This window comes from Anguilla anguilla, chromosome 1 (genome assembly GCF_013347855.1).
Source record: "Anguilla anguilla isolate fAngAng1 chromosome 1, fAngAng1.pri, whole genome shotgun sequence".
In the NCBI taxonomy this organism is placed as follows: domain Eukaryota; kingdom Metazoa; phylum Chordata; class Actinopteri; order Anguilliformes; family Anguillidae; genus Anguilla; species Anguilla anguilla.
The window spans coordinates 72,174,669-72,195,039 of NC_049201.1; the positions used below are offsets into that span (position 1 = coordinate 72,174,669).

Genomic DNA, 20,371 nt, shown 5'->3' on the forward strand with positions numbered 1-20,371 from the left:
TACACTGTTGCTCAACAATAATTTAGATTTTATGAAAATTATGGAGATTTGTCCAGCAGCAGAGACTCAGATACCTGAACCTTGTTCAAAGGTTTTAGCAAAATGTGGTCTTTTTAGAAACAATCTTCACTCTCACAATTCAGGTTCACTCCCTCAATAAATAGCACAACCCCAGAATGTACAGTATGCTGAACTGCTTCACTCAAATTTTCTCAAGTTCAAGTTTTACCTTAGAAACCCAACAGCCAATACGCCCCAGAGTGTTGTCCCACTCTCAGTTGCAAAATTTAGCAAACACAAATATCTCACCATTTTTAATATACCTCAGCACACCATATACGGCTACAACATGACTCAAACTCTGAATGGCTGCTTCACAAATAGTTTCACCCTGCCTTATAGTGTGAAACAACACAAACTTAGACATATTGTCACTTTGGCAACCACCCATAGCCTCCAGGTGTTAACATGAACAAACCTTGTTCAGGACCAAATTGTAGCTTTATAAGAACGTCCATCCATCCATTATCTATACCCGCTTATCCTGAGCAGGGTCGCGGGGGTGCTTGAGCCTATCCCAGCATGCTTTGGGTGAGAGGTAGGAATACACCCTGGAATACACCCAATTTATCGCAGAGCACACACACTATTCACTCACACACTCATACCTATGAGACCTATGAGTCTCCAATTAGCCTACCTGCATGTCTTTGGACTGTGGGAGGAAACTGGAGTACCCGGAGTACCCACACGGACACAGGGAGAACATGCAAACTCTACACAGACTCTACACACTTCTTGCTGTGAGGCGACAGTGCTACCCACTGCACCACCATGCCGCCCTTTATAAGAACATATACAATATTTTTTTGCCCAAATGATCAAATGATGATGACCAAATCCCATTTGTAGGGTTGTGTTGTCAAAAAACAACAAGCAGTTGTTCTAACAAACCTCAGACAGTTTGGACAGATCACATGTGAAAAAGTCCAGTTAATATGTGACATTTTCTTTTCACATGATTATTTTAATTCACATGTGAAATTGTGACTTTCACATGTGAAAAGGCAAATTTCACATGATTTTTTTGCAAGGGAACTCCAGAATATTACTTCTATATAACACTGGTTACATGTGTATGCACATATGCAGAATATTCATGGATGGAACCTGGAGCTTAAATCTCATATGAAGACATACATCTCATACACAGACTATCACCTAAGCCATCTGTAATAATGGAATTGGGGAAATTATTACTAACCTTTGCAGATGTCCCTACACATGCTGATTAACAAATGCCAGAAAGCTGAGGTAGCTTTGATATCTATGCTTCGTGGGGTTTGTAGTTCTCTCAGGGGTCCCATCTTGACTTGTAGTTCCGGAACCAGTGGTGGGGGGTTAGCAGCCGTCCCCGAACTGTCACACCATGTACTGTATTATTCTCAGTTACTAAAGGGATGCTTGTTTGTATTTATCATCTATGTAATAATGTCCCCAGCAGGCTCATATTATAAGCCATTAATATTACTTAAGATTTATTGATGGACAACTTAGTAGAATGGGCAAAAGTTGTTTTTCTTAAAAAAGAACCTTTAAAAAATATATATAACACTCCCTGTACTACATAAATAATTTATGTCCTCATTAACAATTACAAACATTCTTTAAGTCTTTAAATTAAATCATTGCTTGTTTATAGACGAGTGATTCCCGCTTTGCTTGTGTGCATGAAAATACTGTGCATAAGCATTGTGGTTTGTTTGTTCTTGGCTCAGCTTCCCATCCAAGAAACGACACACCACTTCCTCTTCTTGATCAGCCTTCTCGTATCTCATTTCTAATTCTTTTCATCTTCAGCTTCTGTTCTGACATCCAGATGGCTGCATATTGTCAAATCTTCAAAGTGGCAGGGTTTTTTTCCACTGTCTTGTTTCCTGCACAACACTCTTTTTTCTATGAGATATATCAAGATTTGTCTTGTAGAAGAACGTTTAATATTGCCCATCAAAACTGCAATATTGCACACCGTTTCAGTTCAACATGAATTTCAGTTTAATTATGAAAACATTTAAGAAATAGAAGTAACTTTTTCTCATGCAACATCCTAAACTTCACATCGCTCCCTGGCCCAGGTACGAGCTGACTGCCTAAACGTTGGCGTCATTTCCGGCTTAAAGGTTAAAGAAGAAAAGCTCCCAGCCTCCCACCCTCTTATTTTTACATTGATTTAGCTAGTTAGTGCTAATGTTAGCTTTTACAAGTGACCGACGTCCCTTGAAAATGATGCTTGTTATATGTATTTAAAGAATCGGACGGTCGTATTTCGCGTCGTTTCAGTTCTTTGTGTCTAGAATGTGCGTAAAAATGTTAGAAATAGTCTGCGTTTAAAAATATTTTAAACAAGCTCAATGGTTGCACTGTCTGGCGTTTTGGCTTCCTTTGTCAGTTTGACTTCCGTTTACATTTGCGACTACATAGCAGCAAGATAGCTACTAGTAGCTAGCTCAGTGACTAACGTGAGCTCGCTAACGTTAAAAAGAAACCCTTGGAACTGAAATTGGCCGAATAAATATTTTGCTAAGAAATACCGTATTTGCAGTTCAATAATATAAACACAACCCACATTTGTAGTGTTTATCGGAATGAAATTTTCAGTCAGCTAGCTAGCACTAACGCTATAGCGTGAACAATAACAAACAGGACTGCATAACATTAGTCGTATTGCAAGATGACTATTTTGGCTGAATAAATGAGAGAAATCGCTGACTTCTGCCAACGCGGACTGTGCAACGTTGGCTAGCTAGCTATATTTATTCCCTGTCGCGAGTATATGAGGCGTGTCGTTGATTCAAAGAACCTTAGCCAGTTTTTCAATCTCGTTTAAAGACCGCTTGCTAGTAAATTAGTCTTATACTTGTTATAATCGTATTATTGTGTTTTATTCTAAACTGTACGAATTTACAAACTTCCCATTGAAGCTGGTTTGTTGCAATAATGTTTCGTTATTTAAGTGATGTGGACGAGAGCCCATACGTGATGTAAGTACCTAACTTTACTGCACGATTATTTTAAGAAATATGTTGTGCTTGTCATTTTGACATGCATTTACCTGAATGGTTATTGGATATCACAGTGCTGTATTTTGCAGTTGAACTGTACCACTGAGAGTAGTTCGGAAATGTTGGGTATATGTATGTCTGTAACTGCGTGAGCTTAACTGATTTGAAGGAATCCATTATGAGCTAAAAGGCTTAACTGATCCTAAATCAGCACTCCCTTTGATGCTTTATGAATATGTCTGTCACACTGGACACTCTCTTTCTCTCTCACACACACACACACACACACAAGTACGCCTATTTGCATTCCCCCCTCTCCAGCTCTGTGTGTGTGTGATTTGGTATTTAATGTTTTGCCCTGTGCGTATGCATTGGGACCGTTACTGTATTGTTTGTTTTTAATGCGTGTGCTGTCCCGTCTGCAGGGACCCCTTCGCAGCCCACAGGCAGCAGATGCGCAGCCTGTTTGGGTCCTTTGGCTACGAGCCCTTTCCCCTGACCCCCCAGATTCAGGCGCCCCGCAGCCCCCACCTCCAGGTGCCTGTGTGTGGGTGTCAGTCAGCCGCCCACACTATATTTCCCTCCTTTGCATGCCTGTCTGTGCGCCTGTAAGTCTTTAAAGGTGAATTTTACCCATATCCAATCTTTTAATGTGTGCCCCTTTTGTCCTTATTGTAGTAAGGATGCAACGTTCATTGCATTGCCTGCTTGCCATTGGTTAGAGCTAATGCTGATCCTCTCTCCTGCTCTGATAGGCCGGTGCCATGGCCCCCTTTGGAATGGCTGGAATGGTGAGTTGCGCCTGACGGGACTCATTAGCTGTGTGCTTTATAAAAGTGTGAAAGAAGACTTACCTCACCTTTATCTTCCCCAGGGCGGAGGCTTCATGGACATGTTCGGGATGATGGGCGGAATGATGGAGAATATGGTGCGTGTTGTAGAGGAGTACCTCCTCAGCCGCCCAGCATGACATTACATTTACAGGCAATTCGCATTTAGTCTTATCCTTAAACCTTCTCATTATTAGATGGTAAAAATAAACCCATTTATGCAGGTTAAGCACCTTGTTCAAGGGTGCCATGGCAGTGTCCTAACTGGGAATCGAACCTGCAACCTTTAGGTGACGAGCCCAGTTGTTTAACTATTACACCACACCACTGCAGTAAACCCCCCCGCCCACAAGTAGGCTGCTGTCTTTTCTCTATTGAGCTGGCTGCCCCCTCCAAATCCACCGCCCCTCAGTATTGCAGATAATGTGCCAGTGAGTTGGTGATGATGCCCTGTCACCTGACACCTGCGTGTGTTTTCCTTTCCCCCCCTCCATCAGGAGAGGATGTCCGGCTCCCCTAGCTGTCAGACCTACTCTTCCTCCACCGTCATCTCCTACTCCTCCACAGACTCCGGCGCGCCCAAGGTGTACCAGCAGACCAGTGAGCTCCGGACTGCGCCTGGCGGGGTAAGAGAGCGGCGACGCTCGGTGGGAAATCTGCTTGTTATGCAAGTGCGCTGAGAAGAGCTGTGGGGGGAGGAGACGCGCGGCATGGGGAGGAGACGCGCGGCGTGGGGAGGAGACGCGCGGCGTGGGGAGGAGACGCGCGGCCTGGGGAGGAGAAGCGCGGCCTGGGGAGGAGAAGCGCGGCCTGGGGAGGAGAAGCGCGGCCTGGGGAGGAGACGCGCGGCGTGGGGAGGAGAAGCGCGGCGTGGGGAGGAGACGTATGGTGTGAGGAGGAGAGGAGCGGCGTGTGGAGGAGACGCTGCATGGGGAGGGGACGCGTGGTGTGGGGAGGAGATGCATGGCGTGAGGAGGAGAGGAGTGGCGTGGGGAGGAGACGCACGGCGTGAGGAGAGGAGTGGCGTGTGGAGGAGACACACGGCGTGAGGAGACGCATGGTGTGGGGAGGAGACGCACGGCGTGAGGAGGAGAGGAGCGGCGTGTGGAGGAGAGGAGTGGCGTGGGGAGGAGACACACGGCGTGAGGAGACGCGTGGTGTGGGGAGGAGAGGAGTGGCGTGGGGAGGAGACGCGCTGCGTGGGGAGGAAACGCATGGTGTGGGGAGGAGACGCACGGCGTGAGGAGGAGAGGAGCGGCGTGTGGAGGAGAGGAGTGGCGTGGGGAGGAGACACACGGCGTGAGGAGACGCGTGGTGTGGGGAGGAGATGCACGGCATAGGGAGGAAACGCATGGTGTGGAGGGGAGAAGCGCGGCGTGTGGAGGAGAGGAGTGGCGTGGGGAGGAGACGCGCTGCGTGGGGAGGAAACGCATGGCGTGGGGAGGAGAGGAGCGGCGTGTGGAGGAGAGGAGTGGCGTGGGGAGGAGACACACGGCGTGAGGAGACGCGTGGTGTGGGGAGGAGATGCACGGCATAGGGAGGAAACGCATGGTGTGGAGGGGAGAAGCACGCTCTCCTGGGCTCTGGGGGCTAATGACACAGGATGAACTGCACAGCTGAAAGATTTCTCAAGAGGTTCCTTCTGATTGTGATTTGGCTCCATATTGGAGTGCAATCAGTCATATTACTGATGGGAATTGAAATGAGGTATTTGCCTTGATTAGATAAAGTGAATTGAATTTGTGCAGAATGCATGACAGTGTCTCTGGCTGTTTACAGACCTGTAATAATGGAATTGGGGAAATGAGAAAATGGAACTTCTAGCATGCAAAGTAACTGATGATGCAGCCACCCCTCCCCCCTACACACCCCCATACACCCATTTCTGCAAACACTTGCTGTTCAAGTTGACTGCTGTAGTTGATTGGCCAGGCACAATGTAGTTGGCGGGATCAAGTTTTTCACACTCATAGTTATTGGCAGGGATCCTCACCATGTTGGTAGAAAATATTATGAATGGATGCGCATCGGATTGGAGACCAAGAAGCAGCACAGCGGGTATCGTCAACTTGTGTGGAAACTATAACTGGATGAAGTACCTTTCCACCCCTCTTCTGCACCACCCATAGCACTTTCATATACACCACCCGTCATCGAATGGCCGTCAGTACAGATTAGTGCCGTTAAAAGAATTTGCCCCCTTCCTGATTTCATCTTATTGCTTCAGTGTGCTCTAACCACAGTTTGCTTTATTGTATCACAAAATCCCGATGAACCCTAGTGATCGCTGTGTCGCCGAGCTGATTGGCTGCTGCCCTGTGTCCGCGCCATTCAGATCCGGGAGACGCGCCAGGCCATGCGCGACAGCGAGAGCGGGCTGGAGCGCCTGGCCATCGGGCACCACATCTGGGACCGGGGCCACGTGATGGAGCGGTCCCGCAACCGCAAGACCGGCGACCGCGAGGAGAGGCAGGACTTCATCAACCTGGAAGAGAGTGAGGACGCGCCCGTCGCTCCCATCAGCCCCGCTCATTAAAGAGCTCTGTGCAAGTTCAGCTGCAGCGTTCTCTCTGTGTCCAGGCCACATGCACATTCATGACCACTATGAGATCATTTCCCTTGTCCTTTGTTCTCCAAATGTTCTAGAACAGAAGTGAAAGGGCCCGAATGAGAGAGAATGGATGCACAGTGGATCTGTAGGCGAGCCTGTGCAGGTGATTGTAGCAGTGAGAGTGACAGACTAGGAGCGATGTGTTTTAATGTTCTTTACCCCCCCCCCCCCCCCCCTCAGGTGAGGCTGCAGCCTTTGACGAGGAGTGGAGGAGGGAGGCAGGCCGATACCCACCTCCGAACGCCCGGGGGCTGGACTACGGTCGCGACAGAAGGGCAGGGGGCGCGGTTCAGCAGCTGGCCCTCGCTGCCCCGCCCGACTCCTCTTCCCCAGCTGTCCCCCACCACGAGTCCCCGAGACACCCCCCACCTCCCGCCCGCCTCCGCTACGACTGGTGACGGGGAACAGGTGAGCACAGAGCCGGGCATCGTGGTGTGACCTGTCAGGTGTGCACGTGGACATTAATGGGCACCCTAATACTGGTGGTTTGTCAGTGATTCTTTAAAGCGAATCCTTTCAAATTCTTAATGGATTTGGAAAAAAGTTTGCCTATTAGTTTTCAACATATTTGTTTGAAACATCGCTGTTTTTGAGCGGTTATCTTTCACGTGCTGCTGGGATGTAGTCTTCAGAAATGTGCTGTTTTGAAAGAAACATTTTTCTGCACAGTTTTTGTGAACATTTGTTTTGCTGTAGTGTAATCTGCTAATATTTTTGATTCTTTTTCTTCACAGAAAAATGGATGAAAAAAGTGAAGAAGGGTCCATTTGATGCTGTGAAAGAGAATGACGGAAAGAGATGACCTATGAGGAGGAAATGGCTGACCTTTGAAGATGTTTGATGTAACTGGACTGTTTATATATAAATTATACATACAGTGCAATGCATAACACCACACCTAGTACACATGGGAACACACACACTTACCGTAGACATGCTATGTAACATTGGACACTGTATATACAGTTAAGGTGCACATTTTCACACAACACAGTGCTGCAGTACACACACTGTATACACATACTGTACAGTCCATATGTTTGTGTAGAGACTAGTTTATCTGTGGATTGAATTGTACACTGTTGACTAATTACCTGCTTAAGAAAGACCATGAATAAACATTGTTAGATAAAATGAGTGTTCTGTATTTTTTATTGGCTGGTGCAAGAGTATATGATCTGATCGACCTAGAACGGTCTTTCCCTGAGAGAGAATTGCGTGATGCTGTGACGTTGCTGCTGGAGTCTCGTGAAGATGTCTGTCGGAAACAGCTTTCCCCCCTCTGGCTCCGCCCCCTTCTCTGTCACGCACGCACTCCCCGGTGTGACTGAGAGTATCTGCAGATGGTCACGTGATCTCCAGCTGGAACGCACCAGAAAATGAGCCAATCAGAATTCACCCCCCCCCCCCCCCCCCATATCTTTCTTTCCCCTCATCCCCAGACAAACTCCCCCCCCCCCCCCCTCTGGATGTTGCTCTCTTTTTTTCCCCTCATCACTCCATTTCTCTTGAGTCTTGCACATCCCTGGTCACATCACCCTCTCTTTCTCCAACCTGCTCCTCCCTCTTTCCTTGGGTGTCAAGGGCAGTGTGTGCCAGTGGTTTTTCACCGAGACAATCCCATTAAACTTCAGACGCTCCATCGTTAGATGTTGCTGCGTCTGTTCTGTTTCTGTGCATCACAGATTTGTCTCCTGTTTACCAGTATATCTCTCCTGAGGGATTACTGCACGTAGGATTGCCTGCCTGGTCAAATGAAATATCTGTTATTCCCCGTTACGCTTAGCTGGATGTTTATATGTATGTGCTGTGTCAGAATTTAAAACGATCTGCCAAAATCCACATGTGGCTCCTACGAGACAGAAACCGGGTAAATGAATTGTATAAATGTTATTCTCACCTCAGTGCCCAGTGTATGTGTGTTTCATGTTTTTTTTTAATTATCTCTATACTACATGGCGAAAAACAAAGCAGCACCTGCAGTGGCTAAAATAGAGATGCTTTTGTCAGTGCTGCTGTGTGGCTGTGGGGCTGTTAGCAGCGTTATCGTAGCACAGAGGGTAGGAGAGACTGCATATTCTTTCCTCCGTCTGTTTTGGAAATATCTGCGCTTTATGAATTAAAAGATGAAGCACGCCTTTCGTCTTTCACCCTCAGGTCTTCAGCATCCCTCTCTCCCTCTTTCTGTCTCCTTGACCTAGTCTCCCTCCCTCCCTTTTTTCTCTGCGTCTTCCAGTGACTCACACATACCCCTCCCCCTCTGTCACACGTTTCTGCCCCCCCTCCCTCCTCCCCTGCGTCTCTCTCTCTCTCTCTCTCGCTCTCTCTCTCTCTCTCTCTCTCCTTCATTCACGCTCATTCGCTCGCGTTCCCTACAAGGCTGAACACAAACTGCAGGTAACGGAAAAAAGAAAAATGCATGCCTTTCATCTCATCTCTCTCTTCCTCTTCTTCTTCTTTGTTATTTATTTCTTTGGTCAGTTTATGATTTTGATTGGTCCTATTAAGTGCTGCAGTTGCAAAATAAACATCTCGAGCTCGACTTTCCGTTACATCAGCACACCCGTGTCAGTGTGCGTGTGTGTGTGTGTGTGTACATGCGTTTGAGTGTGTGTCTGTGTATAGCCATTAGAACATTACCATGGGTCGGGGTGTGTGCATGTATGTGTTTACGTTGTAGCGTGTCCTTGCAGATGCACTGCTGTGCCATCCCATAAGTACGTGTGAACCGCTCTTGGGTTAGCGCGCCAGTGTTTTCATGCAGAGCGTGCCAGCATGTGTGTGCATGTGTGCGAGTGCGAATTGTGTCAGCCTGTTAGCGACTGTGCATGCGTGTATGTGTCATCGTGTCTCCCGGCGTCCGATCGTTTCCTCTGAAAGGCATCCTCCATTCTGTCCCTGTATCGGCGCATCTCCTCCTCCGTAGAGGTCATTGCACCTTTTTCCTTTTATCCTTCCTTTCTTCCTGACAGCACCGGTCTCGGGCTGGCCTTCTGTTTCTTGCAAACAGGGAGGCTTAGTAATGGAGTTATTTTTACCCATCATTCCCTCTCCCCCTCCATCTTTTTCTCTCTCTCCCTCCATCTCACGCTCTTTCTGTTTTTACGCTGACGGGCCTCTGCAGAGAGAGGTAGCATGGGGGGGGGGGGGGGGGGTTGATGCTACAGCGCACGACTATACATTAAATAACATTGGCTTACAGAATGTACTTCCCTTTTAACTGTGTTTAAAAATTAGCGGTTCAATAAACATTGTGCTTATTGACTGTGAATCGTTGCATTTTTCTATTTCCACCGTAATGCCAAGCGTCTATTGGTATGGACTTCATTTTCAGTTACAGTCGGTCACTTGATTATACAATTTACTAATGTGATTATGGCAGTTGCAGGATTCCTGTGCTCCCTGGCCCGTTGCATTTGATTTTGTTTTCATAGCTGTCTTGCAATGCGGTGGACATAGACAGTAAATGTCCTTTTATTGTCAGTGCTATTATTTATTTTATTATCTATCTAGGTGTCTCTGACCTACCATTTAAAAGCACTACACTAACCTGTGCAATAAAAGCCTAAGCAAGGGCATAATCACAAGTAAAAATGAGAATGGAACATTCAGCCTGTGTATGTGTGTGTGTGTGTGTCCCTTCTCCCCAGGATGTCTATAGTGAACATTGTTGCCAGGGAGATCCTGGACTCCCGGGGAAACCCCACAGTGGAGGTGGACCTGCACACTGAGAAAGGTGAGTCTTTATCCATCTATCTTACCTCATTGGCTTGTGAATAACAGGCAGTTAGCAATAGTTTTTACTGCCAGACACTTAATGGTCATGCATTGCATAAAGTATTCATTAAAGTGTTTGGAGGTGGAGTTTATTTACTTAATGCTTAAGTTATACCACAGATTCTTTATTAGTTCATTCTGATTGGCTATTCGGTGAGTTATAGATGTGTGTGTGTGTGTGGTCTTATTTTTCATTTTCTCAGTGTATGAACCTTTTTTCAGGACTGTTCAGGGCTGCAGTTCCAAGTGGAGCTTCAACTGGCATTTATGAGGCTTTAGAGCTGAGAGACGGGGACAAGAGCCGTTACAAAGGCAAAGGTAAGAGAGCTGCCTGGGAGGAGTCAAGTGCAGTAAGAGAGGAATTGTACAGTGTTTATGCTTCATACAGGAGAGAATAAAAGGGCACAGAGGAGCTGAAAAAGGCATACTATGCAGGATGTTTCAGCCTTGCTGTGGTCCTGTGTTTACAAACGAAGAAGACCTTCTCATCATCAACCCCGCCCACTCACAGAGTACCCAACTTCGACTATCTAGTTACCTAATGTAGCTAGCTTGATTGCTAGAGGTAACGTTACAGGTCCAACAGAAAAGCCCAATCCGTTTCGCTTTTCATCCCCTTGGCAAACGTCTGCTGATGCCATCAAGGAAAAGAAATTCCAAGGTCTCTCGTTCTAGTTCTTGAACGAGCCCTGTCAGCTTGTCTTTTTATTTCGCTGTACATGCACTTCCTCACCTCCACTATTGCGGCAGCTAGCTAGCAAGCAACAATCACTAAAATCTGATCCCAAACAACACCCACCCCTCCCCAGACAGAAAAGACTGCCACGCCCTGAAACATCCCCAACACATTTTAGAATAACAAATACAGGTAGAGGTGTACAAATTCGGGCAGAGATTGCAGTGCATCATATATATGCCTTAGCGTGGTTATTTCATAATATTTTACAGATAAAAATCCTGCGTAGTATGCCTCTAAAGCAGAGATCACCATAATGTTGCTATTACATTGCATTGCATTGACTATTGAGTGAACCAGATCAATATTATTGCACCCCTGCACCCTTATCTTTTCTTCCTGCCACCCCGCCACCCCTCCACCCATGTTTTTAATATTGGTGTTTGTTTTTTTAGTATCCACCCCAGTGTAAAAATAATAGGATCTGCATTGAACAGGAAACACTATCTGTCTCTCTCTCTCTCTCCCTCCCAGGCGTGCTGAAGGCTGTGGCTCACATCAATGACACCATCAGACCCGCCCTCATCGAGTCTGTGAGTCTGAGAAACTGCTGCTCCCTGCCGTTTGGGTCATGCGATGGTGATGTCGTGACTCACGTGCAGCCTCTTGCTGAAAGCCACCCCTACCCAGCCACCCCCTCCACCCTCCCACCGCTGCAGAACAGGCAGTCCATCCGTTTTTAATTGCTCCAAAAGCAGCAGATCTAATACCCAAGAGTGCACCGCTCTCACCTTTCCGAGGCTGACACACGGGACTCTGCAGTTACAGTGTGGTCCATCACTGACAGTGGCAGTGCTCTGTGATCGTCATCCCCGCCTAAGTGATTGTGTGGAAAATTCCAGAAACAAGCAGTTGGTCTGCAAATGTACTAATAAAACTGAGCAGCGGGGAGAATGCAGTGTACAGTATGGCTTTCTGTTGTGCTGAGGCAGGCATTTTTCTGAGACAGCCCTGCTGAGAAACACTGATAATAAGAGCAGCACAGGGTTTCATTTCGTACTGTGTTTCTACCCTGCAGGAGATCAGCGTTGTTGAGCAGGAGAAGTTGGACAATATGATGATTGAGATGGATGGGACTGAAAACAAGTGTGAGTCCAATACACACCAATACACTGCATTACAATTCAACACAATGCGCAGAGAATCAGTCTCTGTCATGCCCAATCTGGAATCAATGCACAAAGTCTGAAACCTTTGCAGTTAATTACAGGTGGCAATTCAGTGAGGAAATTACACCTAATTGCTTGACAATAATCAGATGACTATTAATGCAGTCTTCATTAGTCACCCTACATGAATTCAATCAATGATTAAAATGGAAATAACATGAAGTATTTGCAAAACGAAAATGTCAATCTTTGAATAACAATCAACTGTGCGATCTTGTGAAGTAATTCCTTAATAAACGAGTATCACAGAGTTTCTAAAAGACAGATGAGGCAATTGTTTCGGAAGTATGCTCCTGCCACACAGGGTTTGACTTACATTGACAGGTGTATGTTAAATTACATGACATTCTAATCACTCAGCAGATGTTCCTGTCCAGAGCAACTTACGAAAGTGGGGAGCATCAATGTTAGAAATGTGACAAATGTTCTCTATCGCCAAGAACAACAGAAGGCCCACTCATAACTCATATAGGAGACTTTAACTGAAATTGCAAAACTGACTGCAAGCCAGGCCTAACCGCCCAATCAATCTCACGAATGCTCTTCTGGCTGAATGGAACCAACGTCTAGTATAAAGCCTTCCCAGAAGAGTGGAGGTTGTTATAGCAGCAACAAGTGGACCAACTACACATTAATGCCCATAATTTTGGATTAGATGTTGGATGTCAGGTGTACTTTTGGCCATGTAGTGTAGGTTGTCAGTGGAGGAGAGGCAAAAGGAATTAGATGGTTCAGCTTGTGCTTGTTCTCTAAGAGGGACAATTTTTGTCCAGTTCTGCTACGTGATTCCAAGATTGTCCAGGTGCCATCCAAGGTGAGTGAAAAGCTTTATTACAGGGCCTTCACAGACAACTGTCAGTTCCTATGAATGATGGTGTAAGATTTTTGCCTCAACAGACACCCTGATAAGAGCATGCAAAGCGTAAATATGCCACATAAAAACCTTTAATGTTAGGAAAAATACTTACTGAAAGGTTTTTTAAATTGCATCTGCCAAGCAAATAGGTAACACTATGCAATATATTTAAAGATGGATGTTAATTTTGACTGGCTATAAAGCTGCCATAGAACTGAGTTCATAGAAATGGGTTCATATTTTTTTCAGTATTGCATAGTAACTTACATTATTGATGACCTCCTTTAGTACCCAGCATGCTCCACTTTTACATGCAGGACATGATCATATATTAACACACATATATTAACACACTGGTCTAGGGTGTCCCTGGTTGAACCTGTTTGCATTCATGTTGCATTCATTGATGAAAGATTGTCCCTCTGGTGCACACCGGTGTCTGACTACCCAGGACACTGATAATACCACTTTCAGCATGTCTATGGCCTGTTCCCAATTAATGTCTGTGAAGTGTCATTTTGGTGTGTGTATCCCGGGTGAAGATTTTCTCTGACCTTTTCCATTGGTCAAACACAACCGCACGACAGCTTCTGCACCTCTGCAGGGGCTACATCAGTGTCAGGTGTGTTACCAGTGACCGTGCAGAGGTAGAAAGTCCAGGGGTCAGAAAGTAAAAGACAGCGAGCTGATTTCAGTAATTAGATCTACCCCCTGGACTGAAGAACTTTGCTGATTAGCAAATCCAGGTGACTGGAACAAACTGCTCAGGAGGACTTTTACTTTATGAACCCGAATTTTCCACCTCTGTTTCCCGTGAGGTGACATCACAAGCTTTCTGGGAAAAGGAACGTTGGGAGTTGATGTTGTGGAAGACATCATCTCTCACCAGTAGATATGTACTGTATGGCTTTTTGTCTATAAATGTTGCAATACTAATGCCTTTGAGTACCCCTGGGCTTATGTGTCTGATGTTAATTGCCCTTGTGTGCTCTGGGCTTCAAGGCCAAGGTTCAGTGTGAGCTCAGGTCAGGTCACGTAAGGTCTGGGTGATGTGCTCAGATTGTGCTCATGTATTTCCTATGTTGTAGTAACCTGTTCTTTGCCCCCCCCCCAACACTCTTCCCCCAGCTCAATTTGGTGCCAACGCGATCCTGGGCGTTTCCTTGGCGATATGCAAGGCTGGGGCAGCAGAGAAAGGCGTTCCTCTGTACCGCCACATCGCCGACCTCGCAGGAAACACCGAGCTGGTGCTGCCTGTTCCTGTGAGATCATCACCGCCAGACTGACATTATTAATGTGGCTGCAGGCAGCAACCGCAACAATAACCTTAGCTACCTAGATTTCATTGCATTTATTTTGTTTATTTTACTGTCACTGTGATTCATTCCAGCAAGTTCATTTTCGTCATTTAGGCCTTCAATGTGATCAATGGGGGGTCCCACGCAGGGAACAAGTTGGCCATGCAGGAGTTCATGGTCCTCCCAGTGGGGGCGGAGTCATTTCGGGAGGCCCTGCGTGTAGGGGCGGAGCTCTACCAAACCTTGAGGGGTGTGATTCGCGAAAAGTACGGCCAGGATGCCACCAACGTGGGCGACGAGGGCGGGTTCGCCCCGAACATCCTGGAGAACAGCGAAGGTATGACTTTTATAGCTTTTTAACTGATCACTTTGTGTGTGTGTGTGTATGCGTGTGTATGCGTGTGTGTGTGTGTGTGTGTGTGTGTGTGTGTGTGCGTGTGTATGCGTGTGTATGCGTGCGTGTGTGTGTATATGAGTTTGTGTATGTGTGTGTATGCATGTGTGTATGCATGTGTGTGTGTGTGTGTGCATGCATGTGTGAAGACGTGCAGGTGTGTGTGCATGTGTTTGTAGATCGTAGAAACTGACTGCCTGCATGAAAGGGAAAAATCACTCAATATATACTGCATGGTAATTCACCGGTTGGCTCTCAGTATCCACCCCAGTGTAAACATAATAGAATCTACATTGAACAGGAAACCCTGTCTGCCAGTAACTCTCTCTCTCTCTCTCTCTCTCTCTCTCTCTGTCTCTCTCTTTCTTTTTTCTTTCTTCTTTGTCTCTCCCTCTCTTTCTCTCGATCTCTCTCTCTCTCTCTCTCTCTCATGGCCCCCAGCGCTGGAGTTGCTGAAAACAGCTATAGAGAAAGCTGGCTTCACAGACAAGGTGGTGATCGGCATGGACGTGGCAGCGTCTGAATTTTACCAGGATGGGAAATATGACCTGGACTTCAAATCTCCCCCCAACCCCGACCGGCACATCAGTGCCCAAGAGCTGTCGGAGATATACCAGAGCTTTGTCAACAATTATCCAGGTGGAGCTCTTCACTTTAGCTATGTTCCTGTCTGCATCTGTATATCACGCAAGGTTTTAGAAATAATCTCTGCCTGTCTGCATCTGTCAATATTTCTAAGTATCTGATTTTTAAGTCCGTCCATCTTTGTCTTCTTCTTGTTAACATAGATGACAGGTCAATGGCTGCTGCGTGGTTCACTTTTAAAGGCATATTTATTATTCATTTGTACTTGGATGTGATCTTTCCTGTCTTGCTTTGAAAAGCTCACAAACAGCCATGCAATGGGTTAAGCTGGGTGATGGTGAAGGGACGCACGCTCCATATCTTTTTGGTGCTGACGGAAGACGTGATGATGGTGGTGACCATCTCAGCCACCAAAACATTCCCAGAATATCTGGGAAAGGATATGGTTAGATTCCTATTTGGTTGTGAGAAAATTTCATGAAAATGTTCCAACATTCTAAGAACATTGTATAATTCTAACCAAGTCCTAAGTGGCAGAAAACAATGTTCCAGGCATGCTGCATAGAAACTTAAAATGTTAAAATGGTAGGTTTGTTTAACGTGACAATAACACCGATAAAAACAGCATGGATGACCTCCAACCATCCATTATCAAGAGACATCCCAGAAACTGGACAAATGTACTCTAGTGTAGGTTCTAGGAATGGTTACCCTAGACTTCTTAACATCCCAGGAATGTTCTGAGAACCAAACAGTTATGAGCTGGGAAGCTGCTTTTGAGGGAATTTCCAGTTGTTCGGGTTTGGAAATTGATATTTCTAAGCTTTAAGCCTGAAAAAAGCAGGAGTAGTCCTGGGCTGGGGTAGACCGTAAGCATTTATGGAGTGAGAAAATCTGCCTCCATCAGCATACGGCCCTCTTGCTGACTGGATCTATGCACTATGACAGTTTGTTCTGAATTACGTACGTGAATTGCGTACATAATGTCCATACAAAGTGTATTTTTAGGGTCTTTTGTCTGCCTTTATGGAAGTAGCCCACATGCAGTGAAGTGTTTTAATACTTTGGTAGTTTATAATATTTCAATATATTTTTCCCTATATTCCAATTCCACAAATGGGTGGGTGGCTCACATAAAATCCACACAATGGAAGCAGACTCACTACAGGAGCATCCAAACGATTCCAACAGCCGATTGTTGCCTTGTCCTTTGCAAAACACTATTGCACATGTAATGATAATCAATCAGAATGCATATGTAAACAGGGATGTGCATTACAGTAGTGCTGAGTCAGAGGTGACTTCGAGAGGCACAATACATATGACGCACTGTCTGTCATCTATTGCCATAGCACAATGGAGTGTGACAATCAAATTATGAAGAAATATCAAAGAGAGCCAAAATGGTCGACAGTGGAAATTAATAGATGCACAGTATGGCTATTCTGAGCTCCCAAAGAACTAAGAACTCTTAAGAGTATGCTTAGAAAAATTAAACGTTTCTGTTCCCATTGCAGCAATTGTTGCAAATTTCAAGTTTTTGTCGCTTTTAATCATGTTGAAAAAAATCTCTTAACGGCTGACATTTTTATATAATTTACAGCATTAGTGGTGCATAAAATCCATTGCCTCTCTGGTGCATGTATATGGCATCATATTGGGCCAACATGTCTGTGATAATCTTAGTATTGATGTGATGCGAGAAGTTAATTTCAAGCTATTATCAGCTAATACAGCTCCATTAATATTGTGCATCCTGAAATGTTTCCAATAGAGACATTGCATGGTTTGAGAAATATGCGTCTCTATTGTTAAAATGTGTTCCATAGCAACATATTTGCATATGGCATTTTTAGTTTGCTATTTAAACGTTTGCTCTGTGCAGGTATTCCTAAGAAATGTGATTTGGCATTAGGCCACAGGAGAACAGGTGGCATTTTACCATTATGTTTTTCTTTTATACAGTGCATTAAGTTAATGGCACACAAATGTAAAAGTGTGGCAGCTACCCTGGTACTGCAGTTTTATAAAGCAATCTCAAATAAGGTCTCGTTCCTTGCACTCATGGTAACACAAAAAAATCCTAGTAACCATGTTTATGAGTATGGAAATGCATAGAACAGTGACATCTCTTATTACCGTGGAAACACTGACAGTGACTTTTATGAATCACCTCTCATTTGCTCTGTTTTTGTCTCTCACTATCACACTAGTGACAATGTCTAACAATGAGAAATTATGACACGTTCTTGAATATTTTTACTCAAGAGAGATAAGGATGACGCACGCCGCAGCAGCAAAACTAGAACGCTGTTTGAATATTCCCGTCTGCGTTTTTCCAGTCCTTACATGAGAGGAGTGTGTTTTTTGTGACTGTAACGCTTGCTCGTCCCCCTTTTTTAGTGGTGTCCATAGAGGACCCCTTCGACCAGGACGACTGGCCGGCGTGGTCCCAGCTGACGGCGTCGGTGGGGATCCAGATCGTCGGGGACGACCTGACGGTGACCAACCCCCGGCGGATAGAGAGGGCGGTGGAGGAGAGGGCCTGCAACTGCCTGCTGCTGAAGGTCAACCAGATCGGCTCGGTCACCGAGGCCATCCAGGCGTGAGGGCCCTCCGTCCGCAGCGCTCAGCGGCTGTTCGGCACACTCAGCATGTCCAGCGTTAATTAAATTAACAATTTATGAGTCCAGAAGTGATAAAGGGCACTCCAACTGAATTATATATATATATATATATATATATATATATATATATATATATATATATATAGATTATTTTACATTGGACATGTATTTTGCTCTTAAGTTACCATGCATGTGTGTGTGTGTGTGTGTGTGCGCGCCTGCGTGCATATGTGCATGCGTGTCTCTAATGGCTAACTCTCCTTCAGATGCAAACTGGCCCAGGAGAGTGGCTGGGGAGTGATGGTGAGCCACCGCTCAGGGGAGACCGAAGACACTTTCATTGCCGACCTGGTGGTGGGCCTCTGCACTGGACAGGTAAGCACCACACCTCGACTCCACAGACCCGGCTTCCAGCCCGACAGAGCAGATGGGCCGCGTGATAAACACTTCCTACCCATTTCGAGACCCTACAAAGCCTTTCTGTTTTCTTCCACCCCTCCCAATCGGGCCTCCCCAACCCTGCTCACAGATCAAGACTGGAGCTCCGTGCAGGTCAGAGCGCTTGGCCAAATACAACCAGCTCATGAGGTCAGTAGGAATCATTTTCAGCATATTTCTGTCGCGTGGTTCAGTCCAGTGTTTTCAAACACTGCGGAGTCCAGTGTGCATAATGACGATCTTACTTTTTGTTTTCTCTCTGTCTCTATTTCTCCCTCTCTTTCTCTCTCTCTATCACACACACACACACACACACACGTACACACTCTTTCCCCCTCTCGCTCTCAGGATCGAGGAGGAGCTGGGTGACCAGGCGCGCTTTGCCGGCCACAACTTTCGCAACCCGAGCGCCCTGTGAGATGGGCGGGCGGACGCCGAGACCAACCGACGCCGGCGATTCACTTGAACTTAACTGACAGACGACAGGCAGGATCGGACCGAGACCCATCGCACACGCGGATGGTAAAGAAACGGACGGACAAAAGACAGACCGACTCACTGAGCGAGACCTCACCCAATAAGTCACTAAATCACCGATGGGCACACACGCCGTCAGACGCGCTGACTGACAGATAACATTTAACGGCCGACGGATATGCACTTCGAGACCGACTGCTTTACGTAGAGGAGAGAACGCAGTGTGTGGCAGAGTCTCCTTCTCTCTTTCACCTCTAACACAGAAAAGCACTTTGTCTAGCTCGCCCTCTTTTCCTTCCGCCGTCTCCTTTGCCCTTTCTTTCCCTCTCTCTTGCTTTCCATTCACTCGAATGTCCACATATCTCACCCACTTCAGGGCCCTGTCTTTCAGTGGCTCTTTGAACTACTGCTGCCCTGACTCCCTGACCCCACTCCAGCTTAACCTCTTGCTGTATCTCCTTGCTCCTATGCCTGTAGAGTCATTCTGAAAATGCAATGCTTGCCACAGAACTACAAATAAAGAGATAATTACTTATGATGTTAACTCAAACCACATTCGCTGCGTCCGCTTCTGTTATTTATGAGTCAGCCTATGTGTTGTGTGCGAGAGAAATTTATTTATTTATTTATTTTGGGGGGGGGGGGGGGGTTGTTCATGGAAACAATGAAGTTAAGCAACAGGCAACTTGATGCCATTCCTTTTCACCTCAATGGACTACGGGAACATGCAGCCAACCAGAATTAAATACAATGATGTTTTCGGCTATTTTTGCACAAATAAGTGGTGAGCCTGCTCTCACCTTCTTCATGGTCCAAGTCCAGCCATTCCACACCCATAGCAACGGTAAGATTTACAAAGACCAGTAAATATTTGATGGCTGAATTTTTATGTTTTCAAAATGGCTGCACACTAAAAAAAAAAAAAAAAAGAGAGAAATCTCCATATTTTATAGGAATTAATTGTGTTAGTATGACTTTGATGTCGAGGCTTGGGGAATTGGACTAATTAAACCAATGAAATCGCTCAAGCATGACCAAATGCTAATTTGGCTGACATTCGGGCTATGAAAGCTGTTATGGCAATAGAAAAGTACCTTTACCTCGGGGACTATAGATGCTTATTGGAAGTTAAATTTGGCGTTCAGATGACAATATTTGGCCATTCCCGGTCTAATAAAACAAGCAAAATTACTCTAGCGTGGTTGTATGTCATGATCGTGACTATCGCAGTTACTGTTGTCATAAAATAATAACATTGGATGATAATGATAGCAGGTACTACTGTTCCATTTAATAATGTATTTACCCTTGTTAAACAGGGCGCGCACGCTAAAATTATTTAAGGCTGGGCCAGGATTTTTCAATCTGCGCATTTCAGTGCAGCGTTCTGCCCCTAGAGAAGGTAAATATCGAGGATAAAAACAGACAGCGACATGCCGGCACACACAGTATTACAAGGGGTTAACAAGAGGCATAATTTTTCATTCAGATCGAACAATGGCACCCCCCTC

At 45.7% G+C, this 20,371-nt stretch overlaps 2 protein-coding genes across 4 annotated transcripts; both read left to right on the forward strand.

The window, feature by feature from the left end:
* Window positions 1-2,186: 2,186 nt before the first annotated feature.
* Window positions 2,187-7,637, forward strand: mlf2 (myeloid leukemia factor 2). Of its 3 annotated transcripts, XM_035428190.1 has the most exons (9): window positions 2,187-2,357; window positions 3,015-3,041; window positions 3,488-3,599; window positions 3,818-3,853; window positions 3,937-3,990; window positions 4,390-4,518; window positions 6,228-6,387; window positions 6,684-6,911; window positions 7,238-7,637. In XM_035428190.1, coding segments are annotated over exons 2-8 (711 nt in total). In that variant the 5' UTR covers window positions 2,187-2,357; window positions 3,015-3,039; the 3' UTR covers window positions 6,902-6,911; window positions 7,238-7,637. The 3 variants fall into 3 exon arrangements, with proteins under 3 accessions (XP_035284081.1, XP_035284073.1, XP_035284090.1); XM_035428182.1 differs by having other exon boundaries at window positions 2,187-3,041; XM_035428199.1 differs by lacking the exons at window positions 2,187-2,357; window positions 3,015-3,041 and having other exon boundaries at window positions 3,544-3,670.
* A 1,138-nt stretch (window positions 7,638-8,775) lies between these two features.
* On the forward strand, window positions 8,776-19,415 carry LOC118234314 (gamma-enolase-like). The gene is made up of 12 exons (XM_035430796.1): window positions 8,776-8,900; window positions 10,154-10,239; window positions 10,503-10,598; window positions 11,491-11,549; window positions 12,035-12,104; window positions 14,170-14,303; window positions 14,454-14,676; window positions 15,175-15,372; window positions 17,722-17,923; window positions 18,212-18,320; window positions 18,475-18,533; window positions 18,732-19,415. Exons 2-12 carry the CDS (start codon window positions 10,155-10,157, stop codon window positions 18,799-18,801), a joined length of 1,305 nt encoding a protein of 434 aa, XP_035286687.1. The 5' UTR covers window positions 8,776-8,900; window position 10,154; the 3' UTR covers window positions 18,802-19,415.
* The last annotated feature ends 956 nt before the right edge of the window (window positions 19,416-20,371 follow it).

Excerpts from the sequence above, each read along its gene's own strand:
- LOC118234314 (XM_035430796.1), top strand. The coding sequence starts at position 10,155 with ATGTCTATAGTGAACATTGTTGCCAGGGAGATCCTGGACTCCCGGGGA. Across the intron at positions 12,105-14,169 it reads GGATGGGACTGAAAACAAGT|CTCAATTTGGTGCCAACGCG; the intron begins GTGAGTCCAATA and ends CTCTTCCCCCAG. Across the intron at positions 14,304-14,453 it reads AGCTGGTGCTGCCTGTTCCT|GCCTTCAATGTGATCAATGG; the intron begins GTGAGATCATCA and ends TTCGTCATTTAG.
- mlf2 (XM_035428182.1), top strand. The coding sequence starts at position 2,998 with ATGTTTCGTTATTTAAGTGATGTGGACGAGAGCCCATACGTGAT. Across the intron at positions 3,854-3,936 it reads CCTTTGGAATGGCTGGAATG|GGCGGAGGCTTCATGGACAT; the intron begins GTGAGTTGCGCC and ends TATCTTCCCCAG. Across the intron at positions 4,519-6,227 it reads TCCGGACTGCGCCTGGCGGG|ATCCGGGAGACGCGCCAGGC; the intron begins GTAAGAGAGCGG and ends CGCGCCATTCAG.